Source organism: Apis laboriosa, unplaced genomic scaffold (genome assembly GCF_014066325.1).
Source record: "Apis laboriosa isolate Shangri-la unplaced genomic scaffold, ASM1406632v1 scaffold40_cov151, whole genome shotgun sequence".
Classification (NCBI taxonomy): domain Eukaryota; kingdom Metazoa; phylum Arthropoda; class Insecta; order Hymenoptera; family Apidae; genus Apis; species Apis laboriosa.
In genome coordinates, this window is record NW_025223180.1 from 3,341,159 (window position 1) to 3,368,711 (window position 27,553).

The 27,553-nt window shown below is 40.1% G+C and overlaps 1 protein-coding gene across 21 annotated transcripts in view; it reads left to right on the forward strand.

Moving 5' to 3' along the window:
- The window catches only part of LOC122715898 (bromodomain adjacent to zinc finger domain protein 2B-like), a 142,528-nt gene that overhangs the window by 90,259 nt on the left and 24,716 nt on the right, over nucleotides 1–27,553 (forward strand). For all 21 annotated transcript variants that reach the window (XM_043938446.1, XM_043938445.1, XM_043938458.1 and 18 more), the window contains 4 exons: nucleotides 7,571–7,739; nucleotides 26,372–26,599; nucleotides 26,711–26,896; nucleotides 27,136–27,298. In XM_043938446.1, the coding sequence (XP_043794381.1) occupies nucleotides 7,580–7,739; nucleotides 26,372–26,599; nucleotides 26,711–26,896; nucleotides 27,136–27,298 (737 nt within the window). In that variant the 5' untranslated portion in view covers nucleotides 7,571–7,579. The remainder of the gene's footprint in view (nucleotides 1–7,570; nucleotides 7,740–26,371; nucleotides 26,600–26,710; nucleotides 26,897–27,135; nucleotides 27,299–27,553) is intronic.

A 27,553-nucleotide genomic window follows, 5' to 3' on the forward strand; every position in this document is an offset into this window, starting at 1 on the left:
TTTTTTTTTTCTCCCATCGAATCGTTTTCATGAAATCCCGTAATTTTTCGCACGATTCGTTTGTTCTAATCTCTGTTGATCGATACTGGAAAAATATAAATTTACCACGAACGATAACCTGGAACGTTCGATCCAGGAAGAGATAAAGGAAGATAATAAGTTTTAAGGGAGAAAATCAAATAATTAGATTTGAAAGTATATAGTGAATATCGTCCTCACGACTCGAAAGTTTATTGTTGAACAAGGAAATGTTAGGATAATAAATTTAAGCGGGGAAAAAGAAAGAAGAAAAAAAAAAAATCAAACGAGGCGTAAAAAGTACAGATATGTAGGTATATGATTTGAAAGTTCGTATGGCGTTACAGAGGATTACAAAGAAATGGTAGAACAATAAATCGTAGCGAAAAAAGCAAATGAGGCGTAAAAAAGTATTGATATTCATGTATATGACTCGAAAGTCATACGCGAACGTTGGGGAATGAATTTCTGCGATTATTATCGTACTATTATCGGAAGAATTGTGTCTAATCGATGATGAACGAAATCGATCACCTCTCGTGAAAATCGAAATTGTTTTTCTTTCTTTCTTTTTTTTTTTTTTTTTTTTTTTTTTTTGAAAAAATTACGAATATTGTTTCTCGAAACGAAGCGAATTCGTTGAAAAACGATAAACGCGTACGAGGACGAAGATCGTGGCCGATAATTTTAATGAAAAATATTTATATGTATTTATGAACGCATTGGAAAATGGATAGCCGGTGAAGGATAGGCAAACACGCAGCGCGGTCTTGATTAAACGATCGAAGTTAACAAATAAAATATAAATCATTATGCAAATAACCGAGGGGACGGAGTTTATCATATGCATCGATCGGTAAATAATTCATTCCCTCTTTGTCGAATGAAGTTCTCATTGTGCCCAACGCAACAAACGTGTAAAATTTTACCGTGGAGAGATACGTAAAATCGGCGTTGAAACACGAGTTCGTTATTTCCTACCGCGTGTAATTTATCTTCTGGCAATTTTGCGGCGTATCAAAATTAAAAAATACGAATTTCGAGGCGGTTGAATATTATCACCCGCTTTGTACGATCATCATTGTTAAATATTATATCTTTTGTAATAATCCTGAATCTACTTGAATTGAACGAACGAACGTGGAAAAATGTTATTAACTGTCGCAAAGAAAAAGAAAAAACAAAAGTAGCAATTTTTAGATCATTATCATAGATAATAATATTAATAAGTATGAAAAACGAATGAATATTTGGCAGAATATTTTCCAGATAAATATTCCACGTGTCATAGTTTTTTCGACCAGTCTTCTAAATCTTTGTTCAAAATTATAATTTTGTGATAGGAGAATATAATATGAGAAAAAGTGGCGTGAATGAAAATTTTTCTACAATTTAATCACAATCTTTGCTCCTTTAATCTGTTATTTTTGTTAATTAAACATGTATGCAAATATTATATAATATAATATTATATAAAATATACATACGACATGTAAAATTCATATATTACGTATAAAAATACAAAATTATACATATATATTTAAAGGAACGTTCTTCTTTTCTTTATTATTCTGCTTTACGTTATCTTAAATTATTAATTTTATTCATTTCTAATTAATTGAATGTTTCCTTTTATTGCTATAAATTTTTAACGTAAAGTAAACTTTGTCGATAAGTTAGGCAATTAAAAAAGTTTTGGGATCAACGCCATCTCGCGTTTGGATCCACGAAGCTTCGATTTGTTATTAGTATAACAGAATATGCAAGGAGGTATGCGAAGTCAGAGACAAGGAAAGCAACATTGTGCGAGAAGGATAGAGAAGTGACGTCACAATCACGTGACCACTATCACGTGATTACTATCACGTGACTACTATCACGTGACCGCATCTTTCACATTTCGTAGATATTGCATCGAAAATTAATTAATTACTCGTTTTTTACTACAAATTTCTACACTTTTAAGCTTTCATCTCAAAGCTAAGACCCTAAACAACTTTCACGTATAGATTTTAATCATAGTTTCGTTTTAATTAATTATTTATTAACGATTAATGCGTCATGCGCGAACCGATGCCATCGGTACGCAATGGATTTTTCATTAATTTCTTAATATTATGAGATTAATTTATAAATATCAATGAATGCATTTGAAACGTTATTTCCTCCTTTACTTTCACGTATAGTTTTTGTTCGTAATTTTGTGGTGGTTTGTATGAAAAAATTGATTGTTTATTACTCCGTTACGAAATGGAAGTTACCGATTGAAACATTCTCTATGATATTCATTAATAAACGATTAATCGAAAAGAATTTCGCATTCAAATTGATACAAGAAACTTCTCTGAAGTTTCAGCTTCAAGGTTCGAGCCTAAAAATGCATAAATTTTTACTAAAAAATTAATAATTGGTTAATTTTTCTGTTGCGTGTTGGAAATATTGGAAGATATCGAAACATGAATCGATTTTTTTTATGCAAACAAGAACAATATTATAAACAAAAACTATACGTGAAAGTAAAGGAGGAACTAACGTTTCAAATACATTTATTTATATTTATAAATTAATCCTATAATAATAACAAATTAATGAAAAATATATCGCGCATCGGTAGCGTCACTTCGCGCATGACGCATTAATCGTTAATAAATAATTAATTGGAACAAATCTATCATTAAAATCTATATGTGAAAGTTGATTAAGGTCTTAGCTTTAAAACGAGAGCTTAAAAGTGTAGAGATTTTTGCTAGAAAATGAATAATTAATTAATTTTCGATGTAATGTTTACGAAGTAATAAGCAATACGGTCACGTGATAGGTGTCACGTGATAGTGGTCACGTGACGTGTAGCCAAAGTACTATCTATCCTTCTCGCACAATGTTGCTTTCTTTGTCTCTGACTTCGCATACCTCCTTGCACATCCTGCTATGCTAGTAACAAGTTGAAGCTTCCAGGATCCAAACGCGAGATGGCGCTGATCTAAAAAATTTATCAATTACTAACTTATCGACAATATATTCTTTGTCAATAGTTTACCTATAGTTTTATAGGAGAAAAGAAAGAATCGCAGCAGCAATTTTATTATACATAGAAATACTTGTTTAAGAAATGTCGTAAAAGGAACTTATGTATATATTTACGTTTCAAGTTTCAATTATGATCTCAAAATTTACGATCATCCAATATTATACATTTTTCATTTATATTACGATGATTATCATGCTATGAGCAATTAAAAAGTAATGTTTTTCGCGTGTATCGATGAATAATGTTTCATAGCCATGTCTGGGTCACTGTGCTCGCCAAATAACCGGTGGACTTTACGCGTGATACACCCGTTGGAAAGAAAAAGGGCTTTTTCTCTATATGTAGCCGCGTGTTCGGTTAGATATACGAGGCACGCGTCCCCTGCATCCATTTCCATGTTATTGTGAACACCCTGTTCGTGTCTGCCTCCATTTTTCTTCCCACCCTCTATCGCGTTCTCAGGGTTGGCCGAACCGTTCGAACGAAAATATTAGCCCAACGGTTTAATCCATTCGCGGATTTACACGGATTCCTCCCACCACTTTTTTCATCTGCTCGTGCTATTTATAAAAACGTGGCGGTGATATTTATGCGTTTTAAGGACTCGGTGGAAGGCGTGTTTGAAAGAAACGGAATCTAGGTTAACGCGTTTCGTGATTTATGCTTTATCCGCCCGTACCATCGGTCAGTGTTCACATTTCCAAAGCTTGTCTCTCGGATTTGTAGCTGACATTGTGCTGATCGACGCTCGAGAAAAATCGTTCTCAAAGGTTACATTGTTCGATTTGAATCGGGGAAGGGAGGAGAAACGAAGATCGGAGTGTGTTAATTTTAAACGATCAGGAGAACATCGTGCGAAAACACTCATTTTCCTTCTCGCTTACTCTACCCGCGTAATAATTTACACGAAAGACCACGAAAGAGCTCTCTAATGGAAACTAGAGCTCGAAAGGTGGTCTCACAGAAACTTTCACGCTCGATTGTACGCGTTCATTTTGGAATACCAGCGAATAACCGCTACGTGACGATTCCCTTCGAAGTTGGTAAAAAATTCGCCGTTCGCAAGCCACGCGATATTCCCGGGATACTCTGTACCATGCGGGGAATACCGAAGTGATCGGTGCACGAGCGTCGAATTCTTGGTAGCCGGGGGAATATCGAGAAACGAGGCTCTCTACGCTTTTGCTGCCCGGTTTTCAGCCTCTGCGAGTACTTGGAGGCGCTCGTAAATTGGCGAGAGAAAGAGGAGAGAAAAGAGACGAGGAGGAGGAGGCGGAGAAGGAGGAGAAGACGACGAATAAGAAGAGGCTCGTTCGTTCGGTCAGCGAGAGAGGATCGAAGGAAGGGTCGGGAGGAAAGAGACGGAGACAGTGGAAGAGAGAGAGAGAGAGAGAGAGAGAGAGTAGGAGTAGGGACGGGGGAGAAGGATGGGGCAGAGGTTGGGCTACGACCATCGATTTCTCGACCGGTGTTACGTTCCTTCGACCGGGAAAAACTTGCTATTCCACGATCCTCGATGAGGAAATTCTTGCTTCGAATGCTTCTTATTAAGATACACTCGTCACGATGATGTTGTACTTCTGTTAGTGTTCTGTTTGAGAAGGAAGTCGACTTGATTTCTAATTTGCAGGAAATGTACGGGATGATGCTCGCATTTTACATCCACGCGTAAAGTCGATTCGTTCCTTCGACGCGATTGATTCCAATTAAACATTTTCTAACGAAAAAGTATAGCGAGGAATGTAGTACGGTAATATGTACGTGTGTATAAGTATCGATTTGATTCCTGATTCGTTCGTGCACTTCGATCGAATGTTCCAATAATGTATTACATCTCTTTCGAGTTCTTCTTTTAAATTATCGTTCGTTTTCATTTTGATACACGGAAAAAAATCTTATGTCACTTATATATAGTACTTAGATCACGAAAAATTGGATAGATAGGTATCTAATGTATTACAAAACACGTAGGATGAAAACTGTTTTGCGTGGCGTTGGGAATTGGGTTAATCAATCGAACGAATGTTCCGTAACCGGAACGATTCAAGTGCTCTGTCTTAGTTTGTCGATGTCGGGGGTTCATCGATCGCCGATGACACGGTTGCACGTCGATTTTGGACTCGTCAAGGGGTAGAGAGAGAGAGAGAGAGAGGAGGAGGAGGAAGAGGAGGAGGAGGAGGAGGAAGAGGAGGAGGAGAGGGAGGAGGAGAGGGAGGAGGAGAAAGCGCTCCATCGATCCCCGGAACGCAGAAAGCGCGCTGGTCCAAGACAATTTCCGGCGATCGAGGGCTTCCACGCGGCTTCGTCCTTCGATTAGGAATAAAAGGCTTCCCGGCATCGCGCGCACCGGTGATGTTTTTAAAATCGTGGCAAAAAATTCTCTCGAATTGTTCTCTATCTCTCTTATTTTCGAATTTAATATCACTTCTCTTTCTCTCTCTTTCTGTCTCTTTCTTTCCTCTCTCTCCAGTTCTGAAGCAATATGTCTGTTTTTTTTTCTTTCCAATCGACGGGAATTTTTTTATCGTCGAAAAAGAAAAAATATGAACGAAATATACTTACGCGCGAAAATATCGATTTAAAGCAATTACTCGGGTAGAAAGTTGTGCGTTGGATAATAATATTGGGTAATATGTGTTAAATAATATACAAACAAAATTATTGAAATTTATTCAATCTTTTATATTCAATTATTCAAATAGCTATTAACTTCTGCACGAGGTAAATGATCAACAATGTGATTAACACGTTGCTAAATATATTTATTATTATCTTACGTTCAATATTTTTTTTTTTTTTTTTTTTAATTCCTTATTAATTTTAAAATTTCATTGCCACGTTAAATATTTAATTTCAATAAATATTTAAAAACTCTACGTATATTTAAATATAAATATAAACGTAGGTATTATTTTTCGTCAAGTTTCAAGATAAACATTCCGCCCGATATTTCCCGATAAATTTGTCGGCAAATATATATACCTCTGTATAACATTAGCCGTCTCGTCGCGCGATTCATATTTGAACAGATTAGAAAATTGATTTGAATAACAAATTGCCATCCGAACCACCATTGTTATTCGTACGATTACATTAATTACAGTTACTCCTCCTCGCGATGATACGATACGAATACGAATCGTACGAGATGTCGTCTCGCCTCGACGAAAACTTTCTTCGAACGTTACATCAAGTGTCGCGTTTAAATTTGTATCGAGTAATTGGGGGGGGAAAAATTGATAAAAAAAAATAATCTCGAATTCGGCGATTGCGTCACCCATCCCATGGTCGAGATCGTGGAGAAGCGAGAGTGCGAGTAATGTTGTACACGTTTACTCTCGGGGCGCGATACACGTCAACTATACGTAAGGCAACAGTGTATGATAATAACGGTGCCAGTGGCTGGTGCGGTGTCTAGCCTAGCACCAGCCTAACCTGACTCAACGTTGTAACCATGTATATTTATACAACAGCTGGGCGGCGAGGGAGGGGAGTGTGCCAGTCAGCTGATTGAAGCGCTGGAGGGGAAACGGTGGAGGGGAGAACGACCTTTATTTAAAGCGCTCGAGAGGAAGCCTTTCTTCGACTGGTAAACAGTCATCGAATGAACATGCGAGACACACATATACATACGTGGCCGCGTATGCGCGTGACTGAAATAATATCGTTGGATTTTTACCTTCCCTCCCCCTCCACCTTCCCTCCTACTGGCAGTCGGTGGGAAGGAGGGAAGGGGGGAGATGAGGAAGAAGGGGGGGAGGGAAGAATAAAGCGGCGAAAGAAAGAGATGGAGGAGCGTTTCGCGGGTTTCGAGACACCGCGTCGGTGTATTAACATAATTAACTGGAAACCAGACGTTACACAGACATTGCGCTTTTCTTTTTTTCCAACCATCATTTTTATTTTCTTTTGTTAACTCGCGCGTGTTGTTTCCGGATAATTAATTTTTTTTTTTTGAAAAGAGATATTATTTAATATAATTTTTTTCTTTTTTTTTCTTTTATACGTTTGCTTTCTTTTTTTTTTTTTTTAACGTTCGCGCCGTTAATTCTTCAGTCCAAGTTGTTCGATCCGTTGTTTCGCCGTCCAGAAAGTTCAAGGCTCCTGCAAGAAGATTTTTCGCAATGATCGTACGGTGCTTTGGAAACAATGAAAGGAAAACAAATAGTACTATTGTTCCCCTACGGCTACGTGCCCCGTTATTATCGACTCTTCCATTCATCGATCATTCCATGCTCATACACCGTTAAATAATTATTCACGTATGGTATTCTAAACGAGCGAATAAATTAATTAATTCAAAATCCACGACGGGATATCTATAATGATAATCTCTTACGATTTAAAAAAAATTCCAATTATCATTATACATACATATATACATAGATATTTTTTCTTAATTTTCCTCGTATTTTTATTCGTCATTCCCTACTACACGTTCTTTCAACTCGATCCATTGGAGAGGAGAAAGGACGAGGAAGGCGAATTTAACGGTTTTAACGAAACGCTGATGCTCGTTTTCAGGGGACTGGCATGGAGAAGGAGAACTCCGCATCGGGCGGAGGTGGCGGGGGCGGTGGAGGTGGCGGAGGCGAAGCGGCGGCCGCGGCGACTCCAGGCGCCACCTCCGCCTCCGAGAAACTCCAGGCGGACCAGGCCAATCCGTTGCTCGATCCAACTGCGCTCTTCGGCGGTAAGCCAATTTTTCTTTCCCCCATTTTTTTTCCCTCCCCCTCCAACCCTTGCGCCCCGCGTTCCGTTTCTCTTTCTCCTTATTATATCAAGCGTGGAAACACATAATTCCTTCGATCCCGAGAGATATATATTTTTTTTTTTTTAAGACTGGAGGATCCCATTCCTTAACCGAATTGATTCCTTGATGATCATACGTGACTTGTATGTTTTTTTTTTTTATTCTTATTATTATTATCGAGTATCTTATTATTACTTTAAATGCTTAATTATTTTATTATCGGTCCCTAATTTGGTCTCAAATCGAGGCGAATTATTACGAGGAATTTATCTTATAAAAGATGGAAAATAATAAATTCGTGGATAATTAAAATTACCAGCCTTGCTCAATTAACTCGTTTTTTTCCAATTATCACAGTTAAGAATCTAAGAGTCGAATCGTTATTATTCATTTCCATTATTATGGACACGTTCTTTTGTTGGACGAGACGCGATGAGACACGAGGAGGAACTTTAAAAAGTTCCTCGACTCAACGATCCTGCAAGACTGTTGACTGAAAGTGCGCGAATAAGACGGAGGGGATGGAATCACCGCGATTAATAACATCGCGATCGATATGTTCAAAGGCGTTGGATATCGAACGAGATTATCGACGTAATCCCTTTTACCCGTAGCTTCGAGCTTCATTAATCAAGCTGTTTGCACCGACGCGAAATAACGCGGGGAGGATGCATAATAATAAATTATCTTTCTGGTGTCGATTCATCGTTGTCCATAAATATAATAAATACGATATATATATATATTTGATTTTCATAACAATTCGTATTAATTACGAAATCGAAGATATCGATGAAATTTTTACTTTGAATAATAAATTTATGAATGACTCTTCGTTTTAATTTCAGTTCTCTGACCTGTATTATATTAAGAGTTTACGAAAGTGTATGTGTGTTACAAGTTCAAGGTCGAAGTCTCGAGTACCTTGCTCATTTTAAACAGCGAGTCCCGCTATTTTTTTTTTTTTTTTTTTTTAAAGCTCATCGAACACAGGATATGATCAATTTTGAAATTTTTCTTTCTCGTATAATCATTCAGAAGTCAGATTTTCGGTCAATATTGAATTGAATTATTGTGGTCAGAATAAAAGTTCGTTTAGGGTAGTAACTGAGGGTTGGATTCTGGAAAATCGAATCGTGTCAATGATTTTTTTTCGAGGATCAAGTGATTCGAAGATTTTTCGATTGAAAATAGCAGAGATTCCTGATATCGATACTTTCTCTATTGCCTGATTCGACTCGATTTCTTCTCGACTTGAAAAACAGAGTTTCAACATTTTCAGAATCTCAACTTTTTTTTTTCTTAAATTAAGAAAACTTCTCATGAATATCTCCGAAGGGGAGATCGAAGTAACAGAAAGGACTAAAACTCCCACGATAACCTTACTTATTTTTGAACACATTCGGTACCATACATTCTTAATAAAAACAAGTTTGAGAGTAAAATCTTGAAGAATTACTCTTGAGAATGTTTTTCTCAAGATGGACGTTGGTTTGATTGTTCTAGGATAACTTTCATTCTCAAAAATAATTCTCGAGAGCAATTGTTCGAATTGGATTGGATCTATATCGTTCGTCTTAATCTAGTTTTAATATTTATTTTCACACGTAATACTCCCGTTTCGTTTTACATCGATAATAAAATATCGACGTTTCTCATTCCATTCTCGAAATATCCAAACGTGCTCGCACAACCGATAAAATCTCAAACTATTTTGGCCAAGCAAGCTCCGTTACACGTTGCACACTGTAACAGTAATAAAAGCGGACGTATTACGATGTATCCACGAGTTTCTTCCACCTTTCCACCGAGCAGAACGCAACTATGGCGTACTACGGTAGAATTTCCACAGACGTTGTATATTCCTCCAAGTTTTAGACCTTGAACAAGCATCAAGACCATTCAACTCTTCTACTCTCTTTCCCTCCAGGTTTTAGTATCGTGCATACCACATTGAGCGAACGGATATTCCTCCGGCTGGCTTGTTCTTTCACCCGGCCTCTCTCTCGTTTCCGTTCATGCTTGCCCAAGACCTCTTCTAACGCTATTTTCTCTCTCTCTCTCTCTCTCTCTCTCTCTCTCTCTCTCTCTCTCTCTCTCTCTCTTTCCTAAAGAAGCCAAACCCAGCGTATTTTATATAGGTACAGCCTGTTACGAAAATCTTCGTTCACTCTAAATAACGATCACGACTTATAAAATTATATTAGGTAAAAATTTTGTCGTATACACGAAATTTTGCGCGTGGAGAAATTTCTTCTTAAGTGGTTCTCAATTATTTTTAAACGAGTGAAATCGAAATCCTTTGTATTTTTTAACGATGTGAATTATTTTTATTTATCTGTTGTTTTATTTAAAAAAAAAAAAGGAAATTGTATTCGAAATACAATTGTATGCGATCTACGAATTGGAGAAAATTTGGTTAAAAATTAGGATTTTCAAGCAAGGCGAGGTGGATTCGTGGTTAAGAAGAGCGTATATAAAGACTTTTGCGCCCGACTGTATAAGTATGTGTATATACCGTATGTATATATAACGCGTTCTTGAGGAAGGAGAGGCCTGTTCGGCCACTTACTTTAATTAGCACTACTTGCACGCTTGCAATCGAGCCCTTCTCCTCTCTTCTCGGCGAGGCGGTTAGCCTTTTCTCATCGGCGATTCGAGGATACTTGTCACGTTGTTCTCGTTTCTCGCGAACCGCGTCGAAGGAAGACACGGCCTCGCGGTCTTCGACATTATCCAACTATCAACCCGTATTTTAATTCGAGTGTATTTACCTTTAAACGATTTCATACTTTCGACCTCGCCTCGATAAGGTCTAGGATCTACCCCTATTAACTGATTAAAGTCGACCTGTGTACCTATCCTATCCTATCCATCCATCTTCCCAACACCCGTTCTCAACATCTTCTTCTTTCGGAATGGAAAGTTTCGAACGTGGCGCCAATTCAAATACTTTTCGATATATCACTTTAGACTCGACGGACAAATATCAAATATCGTTTATTGGCGATTTTTTTCCTCCGCTGTCGATCTATATTTGTGGAAAAATTGTGGCGCGTCTCGAACGTTGAACAAGGGCAAAGAAGAAGCTCCCCGGAGCGGAAATGGTTGAGCGTTCCTGGTGGCCGGGAACGGAATGGGGCGTCGCGACTTTTCGCACGGTGGCAATCAATACCCATTGCTCCGCGTTTTCTTCCACGCTCCGATTCCCTCGAATCGATCCGTCGAATCGGTCGCGGCCCTGTGCCGATGCTGCCGCATCCACCGCATAACGTTTATATACGTTAATTATCGGCTCGTGATTCGAATCGAAACTCGCGATACCGTTAGTAACTCGTGATACCCGTCCAACCTCGGACCGGACGTTAATCATAGATCCCATCGTTAATGGTCAACCTCTCCTCGAGATCTCTTTCGAAAGAGAGGCCTCTCTCTCTCTCTCTCTCCCTCCCTCCCTTCCTTTTTCCTCTCCCTCTCCTTTCGTTTCGAGTACCGGTTAACCCGATCTCTTCTTCTCCAATTAGCGGCCCCCTTGAAAAACACGGACTCGAATATTTCCGGGTATCGGGAAGAAATCGTGGAACAAAGAGGCGGGAAGAGCCGAACGATGGTCCTTCTCCATCTCCCCTCCCCCGACCCTTCCATTCGATGGGATTTCGTTTATTTCGTTGCCTCACCTCCGCGACCCGACCGGTATATACGCGTTTCCCGGACCTTCTCTCGCATCCCTGTGTCGGTCGCGCGTCTTCTCCCTCTCTCTTCCTCTCCCTGTTTGCTCCTGTCTTTTCAAGCAAAGCCTCTCTCCAGAGCCTTCCTCTCCCTTCCTCTCCCTCTCGTGGCCGGCTTTACCATCTCGTTCCATCAACTTCCATATCGTATCCCCCTGTCCCGCTTTCTTTCTCCGTCTCTCTCTCTCTCTCTCTCTCTCTGTCTTTCTCTCTCGCTTCGAACGAGCGTCGGTTAGATTCGTGGGGGCTTTGGGGACGCAAGAACGGACCGACGGTCGGTCGGACAGACGCGACGAGCGCTTCTCTCTCCCTCTCGCTCTCCTTCTCTCTCCCACAACCCTCATCCCCCTATATTTTTCTCTTTCTCTCGCCTCCTCGTGGCTCGATCTACCACTCTCTCTCTCTCTCTTTCTCCCTCGCTCTCCGCCTGTTCTCTCTGTATATTTATTGATTGCCACCTCACCTCGCCTACCATGGCCTCGGTCTGCGGCAGTTTCCCCTCCCTTCTTCACCAATCCCTCGTTTCCCTCGTCCCAGGCTCGTTCTGCAGCAAGCACCAGCATCGCGCGCTCTGCTACGAGACGAGAGAGAGAAAGAGAGAGAATATCTTCTCTCCCGTTACGTTCCCGCTCCGCTCTTTCTTTCTCTCCGATCTCGTTACTCCCTTTCCTTCTCCCATCCACACGACCTCTCTCCCTCTTTCTCTTTCGCTCTGGAAGCCCCGTCTTCCTCCGCTCCTTCCTCGTCCTCCCATCCGCTCACGGTTTTCTAGCATCCTCGCCCAACTCTCTCTCTCTCTCTCTCTCTCTATCTATCTATCTATCTATCTATCTATCTCTCTCTATCTCTCGGTCCTAAGCTATCCGACCGAGCTTCGTCCCTACTACTCTCTCTCTCGCTCGCTCGCTTTTGCCTCCTACGCTCGATACAAACTCGTTGGACGCCGCGGAGTTTTCGTTTGAACTTACCCTCCGGGGGTACGCGCCGTGCCCAACACCGCTGGATCGCGTACTCGCTCCCATCCAACCCCCTTCCGACCTCCTCTTCCCTTCCCAACCTCCGCTTCGTCTTTCGTTCGTCAGTCTCCCTCCACGCTGCGTTCCTATCCTTTTTTTCCACTTTTCGTATTTTTCTTTTTTTTTTTTTTTTTTTTTCTTTCCCTTGCACGATAATTAATCGATTAACCTTGGAGAAGGATAGGATAGGATAGGATTTCCCTACTCTCTAGGAATCTAAAAATTGCGAAGGATGTAAATACGTTTCTTTTCGTAAATAGATTATCGTGATTAATGTCTAGAATTTTAAATTTAAATGCGTTTAATTATTCGATGAATCGAATTGAATTACTTACGAGTCGTGAATCACGTGGATTACCTTTTCAAAATTTTATAATTCGATATTAGGATATCAAGCGATAATTGGGATGGATTGTATATGGTTGAAATTTTTATATTTTTCTCCAATTTTATGTATTAATTTTGAATTCTTCGTTTACGGAGTTCAAGGATTGCGATAGTTTTAGAAAGAAAGTGGATCGTTATGGTTTGTAAAATACTTGATAATAAAGATCCTGTTTACCGTATATCAAGTTTTCCTCTGCGCGAAACAGAGAGGTAGTAGAGAATAATGGTGTATATATATATATATATATATATATGTGAAGATCTTGAGGAACGCGAAGTTGGTATACACGCTATGCTTCACTCTTAAAACATATAACGGGGAAACAAATATGCTCAAGTAACTCCAAAACAAACGTTCCTTCCCTTTCGAATCTTACAAATTGGAGCAAAGTTAACGCTCCAATTGCTTTATTCCTTGCCGTAAAGACGGCAAAGAACCTTATTGATAATCGACAAAAATCCGGTGTAAATAATTTTATCGACGAATAGCTATATTTATTTATAATAATATTATTCGATTTTATAGATTTGGTTGAAATGAGTGTAAGTAAAAAGAACGGTCGATATATACACACGACATATTTGCGTATTTACGAAAAATTTTTTTGAATGAAAAAATTTACAGAATAATATATAATACGCAAAGGAAAACAAAAATATTCGAATTTAAATATACGCATCGTGATATATTTATAGAACGAAACAAATCTTTGTTCAATACTTTCGTTCACCACGTGTTACACGCGCGTATCACACGATCAACGCATTGTTTTTCATGAAATTTATTCATATTCCATGAAAACAATCACGCACACAAGAGAGAATAAACTAAATTTACTCGTCACCCTTTTTTCATTTATAAAATTAATCAAAGTGTTTTTTCATTCATCTTTCCCGAGAATTTTTAGAATTATCACGATCATACCCGAATTTATATCGTTGCAAAAATGAATCAAATAATAATAGCAAATGATATTAACCTCTTCAAAAATTCCCACCTACGTACATTTGCTCCAATAACGAAGCTCCCTCCATCATCGAAACCCTGTCGACGAACTCTTTCGACCAAAAAAAAATCCCCCCCCAAAACGAAAAAGAAAAAAAAAAAAGAAAGATGCATACACACGGAGGGAAGCGTTCCTTCCAAGCGTTCGTTCTCGTTTATAACCGCGGTCCCTCAGGCTGACCCTCCCGCGTAGCGCGTTTCTATTTCGCGCGAGCGACGCGTGAGACGTTCGCTCGTTCCCTCGGCTTTCGTTTCAACCAACCATCCCTCCCCTCGCATCGACGCGATCCGTATCATAGCGTCATTACGCGGCGTGACGGAACGCGTGCGCGCTAGATTTTCCAAGAAGCTCGTCGGATGAAATCCTGTTAGGAAACGGGAGCGAGACGAGGGCCGGGAGCAGTGGCGGGGTCGGGAGGGAAAGAAATAGGTTCTTTTCGCTCGACGCCCTCCCAACTCCCCCCGCGTTTCCCAACCCTCGTCGTCGGTTTCTAATTTCACTGCACTCCCTGATACAAGCCGCTTTTATCTCGCCGCGATCGATGCGATGCGATGCGATGCGATGCGATGCAAACTCGCGCCGCGATGCGAGTTCTCGTTTCACGACCGTCTGAATCTCTTTCCTTTCGTCGAGTTCCTTTCTCCTTTTCGTTTCTTTCTTTCTTTTTCCCCTTCTTTTTTTTTTTCTTCTTGCGCCTCCGCGACGACGAGAAGAGGACGGTCGTTAGACGGTTAAAGAATATCGAGTTCGAGGAAGCGGACGAGACAACGGTTGGAAACAGCCGTTGCTCTCGGTGATCGTGGGAGGGAAAGAAGCGTAAATGTTTTTATTTTCGCCAAGTTCGCGGGAATCGGGTTTTTTTTTTTTTTTTCGTCCAAGAGTTTTTTTTGTCATTTCGCGACTATTTTCGAAAGCTCGTGTAGCGTTATTTTAAGTGGACGGGGCGAGTCCCGAATTGGAATTTCTTTCAAATTTGAAAAACTCGAGAAAGTTTGAAATCTTGCAATTTCGATAATTTTCGAGCGATTTTTAATCCCCTTGATCGTCTCGCACGCGATCAAAGAAGTAGGGTCGCGGGAATTCCAGTTGGAGGTCGAGATTCCAGGAGGACGACCGCAACCGAAAGCTGGTTAAAACCAGCGTGGGCGCTGGCTCGAGCGTGACATTTGGCTAGCGCTCGCCTAGGGACACTCGCGCTCGGACCTTACGTGTGGGAACGCCGTTTGAGTGGCTTTCGTCCCACGCATGGCCGTCGTTTTCGTGCGAACAACTGCCTGCCATTTTCTCTCTCCCTCTTCCTTTGTCTTTCTTCCAAGCTCTCGAACAACAATCCACTCGTTTGACATTTTTTCGACGACTTTTTTCTTATTTTCTCTTTTTTTTTCCCACGTGAAAAATCATCCGATCTGACGTTACACGAGCAATAAGAAGTTTTACGAGACGATGGAGAAACAAGGGAATATTCTTTTATTCATCGATGTTACGTGATCTTATCTGTAGATACTTTTGATTAATACGAATATACGACGTATTTGTCAAATCCAATATTTTTTCGGCAAAATAATGTTTCGATACTCGTTTAAAAATCCGATATTTTCTTTTTTGGCTACACTTTTCACCATCAAGAAAATTTTCCAAGTAAATTTCTCTCTCTAAAAGTTAGATAAAATTTTATTTATTTATTTATTTATTTTTTATCATCTGACTCGAAACCGATTATTTTTCGATTGGAAAATTCTTATTGAAATATACGAATACGATTCCTTTATTTTATCGAAATCAATCAATCAGATTCGCATTTTTTCCCAGAGAGTTTATCATTATCCGTCAAAAATAGCAAATGAGAGAGATGACCCAATAACGACCCAATGTCGAATTTTTTTCACGATCGTTTTTTTGCACGTTCCCGCATAGAGACGCCATATTTCACCAGCCATAACTCCGCTTCCCCTCCGCGGCCCCTCGTTTTCCAAATCTCAACCCTTCCCAACTTTCACTCTCGTCTCATTTTCATTCTCCCGATTCCTCTTGCTTTCGACTGGCCTCGTTACTTCCATCAACCCCTACCGATTTCCTCCCCCTCCTCTATCCCCTTTCTCCACCCTTCTCCTCCAAGAATTTTTCACCCTCCTCCACCCATGCGAAACAACCTTCTTTCCTTCCTTCCTTCCTTCCTTCCTTCCTCCATCCCTCTCTCCATCCCTCCCTTGACGCGCAACGTGTGCAGCTTGATAAATGCGTTCCTCGTGCCTCGAATCCGATACACGACACATCCCCTCCCAAAAGATAAGATAGAGGAGCAAAAAGATATTCGGCGCGATAATAAAGGGGTTGGGGTGGGGAAGAGTTGGCTCGAATCGATCCAAAGGATCGCAGGCGGTGAGAAAAATATCAATTCGAATCTCTCGCTAGCCCTTTTAAACATTCAATTCATTGAATTATGGAGTGAATCCGGTGGAAGTTTCTTTGGGGGAGGCCGAGATTAGACCGAGGCCTCGAATATACGCTGCATTATGCAACGCTTACACTTTGAAAATGCAACGTTCTCCAAGCTTTCGACTCTCTTGTCCATTAAGTAGCCGCGTGAAAGATTGATGCGCGATGCAAATTATTATTATTATCGAACGGTGCGCCGTTGGAATCATCAAACACAAGTAAGAGATAATAGAGAGATTGGCGAAATAACACATTCCTCGAGATGCATTTATTACGCATTTGTTACGCGAAAAATTTAAATCTAGATTAAGATTGGAATAAAGAAATATTCAAATTTATATACCCGTTCCGTATCTTGGAATAATTTATCTAAACTTCATTCCTTGAATATTCATGCAACAAATTTTTCGATACGAACAAGCTGTTTTCCACTCATTTCGTCCAACATTCTTTACACAAAATTTTACAATATATATATATATATAAGAATATATGGTTTTTTTTATTTATACGCGTTTCTGGAGAAATTTGAAATAAGGACGAGAGGAATATAATGAAAAGGGATTGCGAATCATTGTGGCGAAGATTGGCGGATTTTGGGAACGAAGGGACGAGAATTGGCACGGATAAACGTTCGGTGTGGTTGGTATGATGCGCTTGTCTCTTTTGTTTGGTTTGTTTGGTGGATTTATAGTCGGCGGAATATATTTGGGCGGAGAATTACGTTGTTGTTTGATTTCGTTCATTTCTGGTGTTCTTTTCGGTGGGCCCTGTATCTCATTAATTATGATATTTTGCGATATCCCCGGTGTTTGATGGAGGCACGTTTAATGGAAACGCGGCATCACGGTAATTATTGCAATTTACATTCGCAAGACTTGATACGAAATTACGCGCGCTGTTATACGGGATCGGAAAATCGAATTTAAACGTTCCCCAATCATCTCCCTTCACTCGTGAATTGCGAATCGAGAACGAAGGATCAAATACTAGTACAATAATGCGTATCAATCCACGTATCATACCGTTAGAAATTTTTTTTTTTGCAAAATTCTATCCAAGTCAAAATTTTTAAACAGAAAATTTTCAATCATCTCACAAAGTCGATTAACTTTTCTCTGGATCGTTATATAATAACTCGTGTAAACGTTGGAAAATTATATCATCGTCGATGAAACAAATCGAAAATCGAATTAAAATTCAAATCCCTCCCGAAAAACGGATTAACGCATCTCGTGTCGCGTAGAATAAAGAGAACACCAAGTAGTCACGTGTTTACCGAAACGGCTAATAATCGACACCCCACCCCTTCCGAAATCCACAACGACCTTTATTACATCGTCAAGCTTATCCTATATTTCTAACCAACTTACTCGACGTCTTGGCTCGATTATGTTTAAAGAAGGGAGCTCGTGACTTCGTTAACGAGAAATTAATTAGCGCGAAGCCAGGCCAGGTTTAGACATCGATCTCTCCCTCCCCTTCTCCCTCGATATCCGGGGTCCGTCCCTAACGATGAACGATATAATTTCGTGTTCGCTCGATAGAAAAGCAAAAGCAGAAAAAGAAGAAAGAAAGAAAGAAAGAAAATGGCGAGGGGAGGGGAGAAAAGCGGAAAACTCGGATAGAAACTCTCGGTTGTCAACCGGTTACGCGTCGAGAGGAGGCACTTCCTCTTTATTCCGTCCCTATGCACCCCCATCCGCCGCTTTTCCTCTCCGTTTTTCCTCTCCGCTTTGGCCGTCGCGTAAACGAAATTAAAGCGATTTGGAGGCGAGCCAGCCATCGCGGCGACGCTCGCGCGCGCCACCCCTCTCGGCATTCCGATCCCTCCTCGATCGATCCTCTTCCTCGAGGGACACAGGATATACACACGTATACATATATATATATATATGTGTGTACGTGCCGAGGCTGGATCGCGATTGGACGGTTATAAGCGGAAACGAGGCGATGTTAAGGTGTAAAACCTGGAGGAAAGAAGGAGGAGAAGGGAGGGAGAGGCGAGCAGAGGAGAGGCGTAGATTGGATATTCGCGTTTGTCGACTCGAGTATAATCGGTATAATCGGTGATTGTGTAGAGGGGAAATGATGCGAGAAAGATTCGATTTTGTGATTTTAATTATGGGAGGGGACATTGTGGGTTGTGACTTTGTGAGAGTTTTTGTTATTGAATATATATATATATTGGGAAATGTTAAGAAACAAACTTTAATCAACATTAATCGTTGAATTTATGAATGTCATCTCTGAGACGAATGGATTAGTACGGGAAATAATATAAGGAGATTCTATCGATAAGCGATGCTTGCATAAGAATCAAGCAAATGTAAAGAAATTCTTCGTAATTGCAATTTTACATTACAATTTTTGATATGTTTAATATGTTTTAATCTTCAGAACCTGTCAAAAATGTTAATTAATTAACACCCTGTCACAAAAGGTATCGAAATAATCGTGTATTTATTGCAAACAAATATTTTTAAAAAAATTCAAAAGATGGAAGAGAGGTAGAGGAACAAAAAGAAAAAAGTTAAGAAACTATATAAAATCGGATTCGAGCAGAGGAGTATGATTTTTCCATTATAACGTTCGTTGCTCGTAACAATAACGCGATGGCGCTTCCGAGGAGAAAGGGGTCAGGGCAGGGCTTTTGGGCGAGGGTGAAACCTGGGATTGAAAAAAAAAAAAAAAAGAAAAAAGAAGAAGAAGAAGTCGCGTATATATATTTCGCTCCTTCGTCGACGCGAAACTCTCTCGTGATTACGCGAGTTTTATTTGTATCTCGCAGGCGAACACGTTGAATGAATATAGCGCCGCGTTAAATCTCGGATCTTTCATTCCGTCGCCTTTCCAGCCCGTAAGATTCGCGTCGTTCCGTGCCACGCCGTTGGTCCGAGCTATTTTCTTCTCGGCACGTTCCTCTCGCCGAGAATGCAGCAGCGAACAAGAGGAGGAGGAGAGGGAAAAAAGAAGAAGAAGAAGAAGAAGAAGAAGAAGGGAGGGAAAGAAAAATAAAAGATCTGGTCCGTATATTCTGTACCCTTAAAATAGCAGAGCGTAGCAGTTACGTGTGTTACCCTGTTCCGCGATAATTCTCCTTCGTATTTTACGTATGCCCTCGTTACATTTCTTCTTTTGCTTCCCTTTCCCGAAATTTTGTCAAATTACCTTTACACAAGGATGACAAAAAAGGATACGAAAGGATTATAACAATATAGATTACTTTAAGTAAGAGAGAAATGGAATATCGAGAAATATCCTTATATTTTCAAATCTTCGAATCTATATTAAAATATTCCTAGCTGATTTCAGTCTCTCTCCCAGTTTCCACCTCACGCAGAATCATCGATTAGCTGCTATAGTTAATGTCACGTTCGCGAGGCACGTTCACGAGCGTATCCAGGCTTTCGCCCACACATCGAAAACCTCTCTGCACTCTACTCGTGCGATACATATATATATATATCAAAGGATGGTAAACAGCGTAAATGGCACGATACCTTATTAACCCTTATTCGAGAAATTAAAGCGAAACTTAAATTCTTCGTCTATCCTGATAACGCGTGTTAGAAGAATAATACGTTTATCCGCGATGAGCGTGGATAAACTCCACCCCGCATCTCCAACCCCCTATTCCGCTTATCGTCACTTCTAATACGCGGGATACGAGCCAACTTGGACTGTGGACTCCCCTTCATCGACGGGCGCGCGCAACGAACGACAAATCTCTGGGCTCGATGCGGAATCAGCGAACGAGCAGGCCGATAAGAGAAACTAAACAAGATAGGATAGGCGAGAGGAGAGAGGATCGTAGAGGTGGAGGAGAAGCGTTTCGAAGCGGGTGGAGTGTGTGCGTGTGTGTGTGTTCGGTCCGTGAGCCGGGAAAATGGCCGTGTTATTAAATCGATCGCCGCTCTCTGGCCAGTGGGGGTTGGAGCTAGGCCAGGGGGTTCCAAGAGGGAGAGAAACGTATATATGGAACCGGCGGTGGATGATGAGAACGCGATGGAAAGGGATCGCCGCTCTGGAATTACGAATGGCTTCGCCTCCGTCGCGGCAAATCGGTGACTTCTCTCCTCCCTCCTTTTTCTTATTTATCGCGTGTAATTATTGCGAGAGGGTGCGATCATTCGTTTTTTCTTGATTAAGAATCGACAAAATTGTAACGTATTATTTAATAAATAAGGAAACGATCAAACATGCTGTTCCTTTTATCTCAAAGTAATATCTTTCTAAATCTATGGAAAAAAAAAAAAAAAAATTGAATCAAAGTTTCGATCTATTCGATCTATAAAGGAAATTCGAATTTTAGGTCGTGGCAAAAGAAGGGAGATAAATCAGAGTCGATACGTTTTTTTTTTTTTTAACCGTAAAATCAGTCGGGCGACGAATCTGTCTTGGAATAAATATCAGCGCACGCACGATTCACACATCGGCAATAACCGATCGCACTCTCTATCCGGACGTTTATTGCACGGTTTTAACGATTTTAACGGGCGAAGAGCTTTCGGCGTGGACATCGATTAACGGAAAAACAATGCGCACCCCTTCCCTCGAGGGTGGAGGCCCTTTATTAACGTGCAATGGAAAAACAGGAAATTAGCGACGCGCCTGTGACTCGTAGCTTCCAGCCAGATCCAGAGGATGATGACGATTCGTCGATGACCCTATCCTATTTCCTCCCCCTTTCGATCGTTCTCTTATTTCGCCTTCAGTGGATGACTCAGTCTCGACTCTCGAATCGTTCCACGAATTGTTGTCCTTTTTTTTTTTTATTACACTTTCGAACAAAGTTTGTTGGAATTTTTTTTCTTGCTTTTCGATTACTTTTTTTTTCGATTTATTATTTTTCCTCGTCGGTCGAATAACTGTCGATTTCGAAGATTTGACGCTAGCAGCTTTTGAGAGCAGTATATCGATACTTGTTGTAGAGGGGATTTGCTCGTTCGATTATATCCATTAACAATTCTTTTCTTTTTGAAAAAAAATTGTTAGAATTTTAAATTCGAGGATATGCTCGAACCGTCACTTATTATTTCCACCCTCGTTCCGGATAAATAATCCCCGACCAGCTGGCCATCTCTCACTCAAAAGCTTAATCACAAATCGATAAACGTGACGCATACTCGACCGTTCCACCCTTGTTCAGAAACACGATCTTGTTGAATTTTCGAGAACGCACAGAGGTTACAATTCTCGATATAATCTCGATTCAAATTCGTCGGTTAATGGACATCGATTATCCCTCTCATCATTTTCTCTTGAAACAATATTTCGAACGCTACTTCCTCTCAAGTAGTTTCATTCAATTTTCCTTCGATCTCGATCTAATTCGATTCGCATTCAGAATGATTAATCGACTCATTTATCACTCCGTGTAACGGAGAAACGAAGAATATTCTTTCAAATTGTCCCATGTGTAAACAAGATTACATTTAATTCCTCTTCGTTACGAGAATCCACGCATGAATTCATCGGTTAAACACCGTTGAAAAAGAAAAGGTTGAAATCTTCAATTATACATTTTTCTTTTTTTCCTTCTTTATTTAATTAATGATGATCGAGAGAATCGCAAGGAAATTCGAATACGAATAACGATTGAACAGATGAATGAACGAGATGTTGATTTGATGGCGTTCCTTTAATCGAGAATCGTTACGGAAGTTGGCGCGATGGCGAACGAGTAGCACCGAAAATGGCGGACTTAATGTGGCTTGTCTCTCTCTCTCTCTCTCTCTTTCTCTTTCTTCGTCTCGCGCGCTGCTCGCTCGGTTACTCGAATAATGGATTGCCATTAAAGCATCCACGTTAAAGAGGAAAGCACGAAACAGCTCGTTCACCGTCGCTAGCTCATTAGGGAAGGGAAGAAATTTGTGTGCCCGTGTTGAAAATCGAACCGCGTGGAAAATGTTTTATTTCCATTCGTATGTGAGAGAGAGAGAGAGGGGGAAAAGGATTCAGAAATAATTCGGAGGAAAATAAATCGAGAATAAATTATTTATAATTAATAGAAAATGATATAGTATGCGTTGCATCATTTATAAGGAATTAAATCATTGATCGGACGAAGATATAAAATCTTAAATAATCTCAATTATTGAAACGTGCGATTTTAAGGTATGTGGTTAAGGATATTAATAAACCGTGTCCTCGTAACCATAATAGAATAAATATTGAAAACATAACTTCTCGAAATTATATTTCATTCAACCAACTCCTGACTCTCTCCTCCTCTTTATATATCCAACACCAAAGAAATTTCCTCTCCCGATAATAAAAAAAACGAACGTCAACGTCTCGCCAATTAAATCGTCCCGCCTGTGGCCCTGCCGCAATTAGCACTATCAAAAACGAATTATAACTATCGAGCCGAGTAATAATTAAAAACGTTACGTCGTAATCGTGGTAACAGGAAGCGAGGAATAAATTGCTGCGTTGCCACCCTGCCAACTCGTCGCTCTATAATATCGTATTTTCGCTCGTTCGAGAAAAAGAATCAAACAGCACCAATCGGCCGGACGCCGATACTCCCTCGAAGTTTTCACGAAGTGTTAATTCTCTTAATCGGATGTTGCGATTAACCATCATCGTCGCGGATATCCTCGACTCGACTCGAATCATATTTAAGTCTCCCATTATTATTACCCGTTTACTCGCCTCGAGTAATGATACATCGCGCCCTCAACTGCCCGATCTCCTACTTCTCCTACTCTCGTCACGGAACGGAAGAATCGTCGTATATTTTTCAACTCGAATCATTGTAGAGACACGAACGGTAACCTTGATCCGCGTGGAGGAAAAAAGTTCGAGTCGATCCAAGTTTTCGACGTTTCGCAAGTTGAAATAACTCGTGTCGTTGTTAGATCGTGATTAGACGTTGTTCGATAAACATTGGCTATAAACGTTAAATATAATCTAAAAATATCGTATCGAAAAATGGGTGGAAATGGGAGGAAGGGGAGGGGGGGGGGAGGGAGGATATTTTTACCAAGCACGTGGCTCCACTGGTATCGGTACAATTTATTGTTACAAACGCTGCGGCAAATGTACCGTTGATTTTCTACGAGTACGGTGGCCTTGAGCAAGGCCGTGGCATTGAAATCCAAGCGCCGCTTTAATTTATACCGGTCGTTGAACCCTCGCCTGGCTTACACGACTACTTCACTGACTGGAGCAACTGCATAATGTTCTCTAGCTCTAGTATATAATATATACGTATATACACACACACACATATGAACACGTATATATATATATATATACATCGTATACACGTGGTAACGTTGCGATGCATTATATATAACGAGAGATTGAAATTTTATCGCGGGGAATTTTGTCTCTTTTTCCCTTCTCCTCCCTCATGATTCGTTTCGTTTGTGTGTTTTGTTCTCGCGGCAAGATAAAAGAAATATCTTCTTCTTTTTTTTCCCCCTATCGAAGTAAAGATAAGTTCAAATTTCACTAAATCATTCCGATCGATCAAAACTCGTTGCGCTTTCGGATTCACGGATCCAGAATTTATTTCTCTCTTTCGTCCTTCTCCCCCGTCGTTCCAATTTCTCCTCGCGCATTTCTTCTTGCGTATATCCATTTTTTTCCTTCTTTTTTTTTTTTTTTTCTTTTTTTATCGTTACCAACCATCCAAGTTTTCCGCGTCCATTAACGCGGCTCGCGTAACGAGGGCGAAATACCTGGTCGACTGGCTAATTATCTCTTCGTTCCCCGAATTTACAAATATTTTTCGTGAACGCCGTATGCGCCGGTGTTCCTGGTGCCGAATTATCGTTATTACACCGGTTATATTTAATTCCGGGAGGTAAATCAATTGCGTATGACGCTCGCGGATAATTGGTTAATTAACTCGAATTGGTGACGGTTGTGCGTGTATGTGTGAATGTGTTCACGAAATTCGTGTTACGCGTGAATCACGGGCCGGCAATGTTCGCCACGAAGATGTGTGGGGGGGATGGGATGAACGAAAATTCGAAGATTCTTTTGCGCCCTTTTGTCTCGTTGTTTTTGATTAAAGATCTGGATAAATATTTGGAATTTGCTAATTACTTTGATCGCGTTAAGAGGAGAGAAAAAGAATTGAAAAAAATTTGACGATTGTGTCGATAATAATGTTATTCGAATTTTTCTGTCGTGTAATTATTGGAATGATAGAGATCGAAGATCACTATCATTAGGGAAGGATAATCCTGAAATTTCAAATTAAAACCTGTTCTTGTCACATTGTGGATGCAGAAGATATAGAGACAAGATTTATTTGAATATATATATATATGTATATGTGTGTGTGTGTCGCAGTGAATATATTATTTCAGTAAATGTATACAGTTAACCGGTCAATATATGCACATTTAATTATCGAATGAATAAATACAGTTACTAGAAATAGCAAGTATATTTTTATATTTAATCTTTAGCCAAAGGCTTACGCGAGAGATTAACCGATATAGATTTTGTGTCAACACTGGTATCGATATTCTCCCCATTTTCTACCTTTTCGTTAAAAAAAAAAAAAAAATTTCGAAACAATAACTTCGAAAACTTGAAAATTAGAGCTAGATCACGTATCTACAAGTTTTCAAGTTGGAAGGTATCGGGATACGCGAGGTAAAGTTTATTTCAATTCTAATCGAAGGTCAACTCCGATTGCTATTACCACGACAATTGATTGTTGGTACGTGGATACCATTGAGAGATATAACCTTAGATTACTCCGTTATCTCGAAAGGTTTGTGCGTCGTAATACCGGCCGCGATCGTTGTAAATCTTGAGATTAGATCCCCTCGTGGACGTGAGCTTCTTACGTGTGTAATATGTTCTTGTTATTTAATCATTTAGCCTTACGTTTAATCGACAAGCGCGTACAACGTTGAATGCAATTATCTCCTACGCGGAATAATTTCTTTGGGATAATTATGAATTTTCATATATATATATATATATATATATAAAATTGAAAAGTCTGAAAAAAAGGAAAAAGAAAAACTTCGTGATATGTTCGCCGATTACTTCATAAAACGCGTCATTGAACGCGTTATACAATATTTCGTAGAAGGAGAGAGAGAAAGAATCGTATTTTATGCAGATATTCAACTTTATACGTATGAAGTATTTAATTTTTAAAAGATCGGGCAATTAATCTCGAGTCGCTATTATGTTTTAAATCACGTTTTTATATACTTCATACACGAACTGTTATATTCACGCAAATGAAACTTTTAAAAATATTGTCGAATCTATAAGTAATAAAGAAAACATCACATAATAGAGAAATCATTTTTTCATTCGTTCTGATATCTTGATATATTGCTCAGATATAAGGATTTAAGATTTTTAAAAATTTCGAGATTACGAACGAGCTTCTTCTTTCCAAGAATCGAGCGCTACATTTTTCCAGAAATCGCGTTTGTCACTTGCTAGGGATTTGAGATAGGTCAATGAGACGAGCGATGAGAGTAAACGATTATAAATTATTTTTTCTTCACGCGATGATTTTTCGGGAACCGGAAGTCGTATTAAAATAAATGAAATAGCATTTTAAAGAGCAAGATTCCGCGCTTCTAATGACCTTTCATTCGTCGATCACGAGCCATTATCTTCCAACTTATCGCGTTTTAAATTTTTCCTAATTTTAATTCGATCAAGTTTTAAACTGGAATTACGTAACGTACGTACGTAATACATTCCTGAAATATATACATCGTACATCGCCTATTGTACATTCATTTCCAAAAATTCGCAATCTACTTGTTATACATTTTTATAGATCATAAGTTTATTCAAACCTATTTCAAGCTCGTCGAATATATCAATATCGTCAATCAAACGAGAAAATCTGCAACATCACGTGTACATACAATATTATCGCAGTTCGATCGAGGTTTATATTTTCGAAAGGAGGTGAACGATATAATAACGTTCCTCTCGCGTTGAACACGAACACACGTAGTAATTGAACATCGTCGGTTCGGTTTTGATTGCAGCGTATTGGCCTCGGAGCGACAGTGCAGCTTCGTCGCTTTTCGGCGGTATGCCGGGCGGATATGGATTGGGGGCCCATCATTTGCCATCGGCTTACGCTATCCTGGGCCGTGGAGGTTCTGCTCCCGGATTCGGGGGTCACACACCGGCTTCCGCTCCACCGCCACCCCCGTATTCCCACAGCAGCCTTGGTACTCTGAGCGTGGCTGCCAGTCAGGCTGCAAGTTTAGGTACAATAATTTCGTTGTTATACCGCTGTTATTCGTCTATCCTTGTTGGATGCGGGGATTTCGAATAACTTATAATTATTATTATATTCGAATTTCGAATTTCGAATCCAGGTATCAATCCCGCGAGTGCAGCATGGTGGACGATGGCCTCACACTTAGCGGCACAGGACTACCTCGCGAGGTTACAAGGAGCGGCAGGATTGCCCGGATTTCCGCCTGGCGCCGAGAGCCTCCTGCCACCATATCCTGCCTCGCTACTTAATCCCCCGTCCTTGTCGTCCCACAAGTCCAGTAAGTGTAAGTATCTCTCTCTCTTTTCTTCCTTTATCTATAAAAGATATTCTATGTAATATAAACGCTTCTTATTACTCGAGATATCGATTGAAATTCTATTTTAAAAATTTTTTGAAAAATTTCTGAAAAGAAGTTTGTGATAGTTATGTGCGCGTTTTCAACGGAATCTAATTTATTTTTCGTATTGGAACGAGATTAGAATTTCTGCACAATTTGAAAACAATGTCTCTGTTATGGAACAGCTAAGTCAAGCAAGAGTCACAAGACTCCCGCGAGCAGTAGCAGCTCGACGACGCCAAGTATGACGAGCAGCAGTTTACCGGTCTCGACCCAAGCGCCGGTCACGTCCTCTCATCACAGCACGTCGGCGAGCACCACGCCGAATTCCCAAACGAACGTTGTCAGGTAAAGAGTGTGCAAGCTCGTTAAATCGATGGTTTTTCCCGTTTTCATTATTTTTTAACTGACGCTCCCGCGTCCGCATCGCACTTACCGTTTCCCATTAATTATTTTTCCACGCTTGCCGATACGCCTACAGTTCTGCGAAAGAGGGCAGGTGAGAGATCGTTAAGAATGAACAAAAACAAACAAAGAGAGAGAGAGAAAAAAAAGAAAAACAACAACAATCACCGAAAAAATACGAACAGGAAAAAAAAAAAA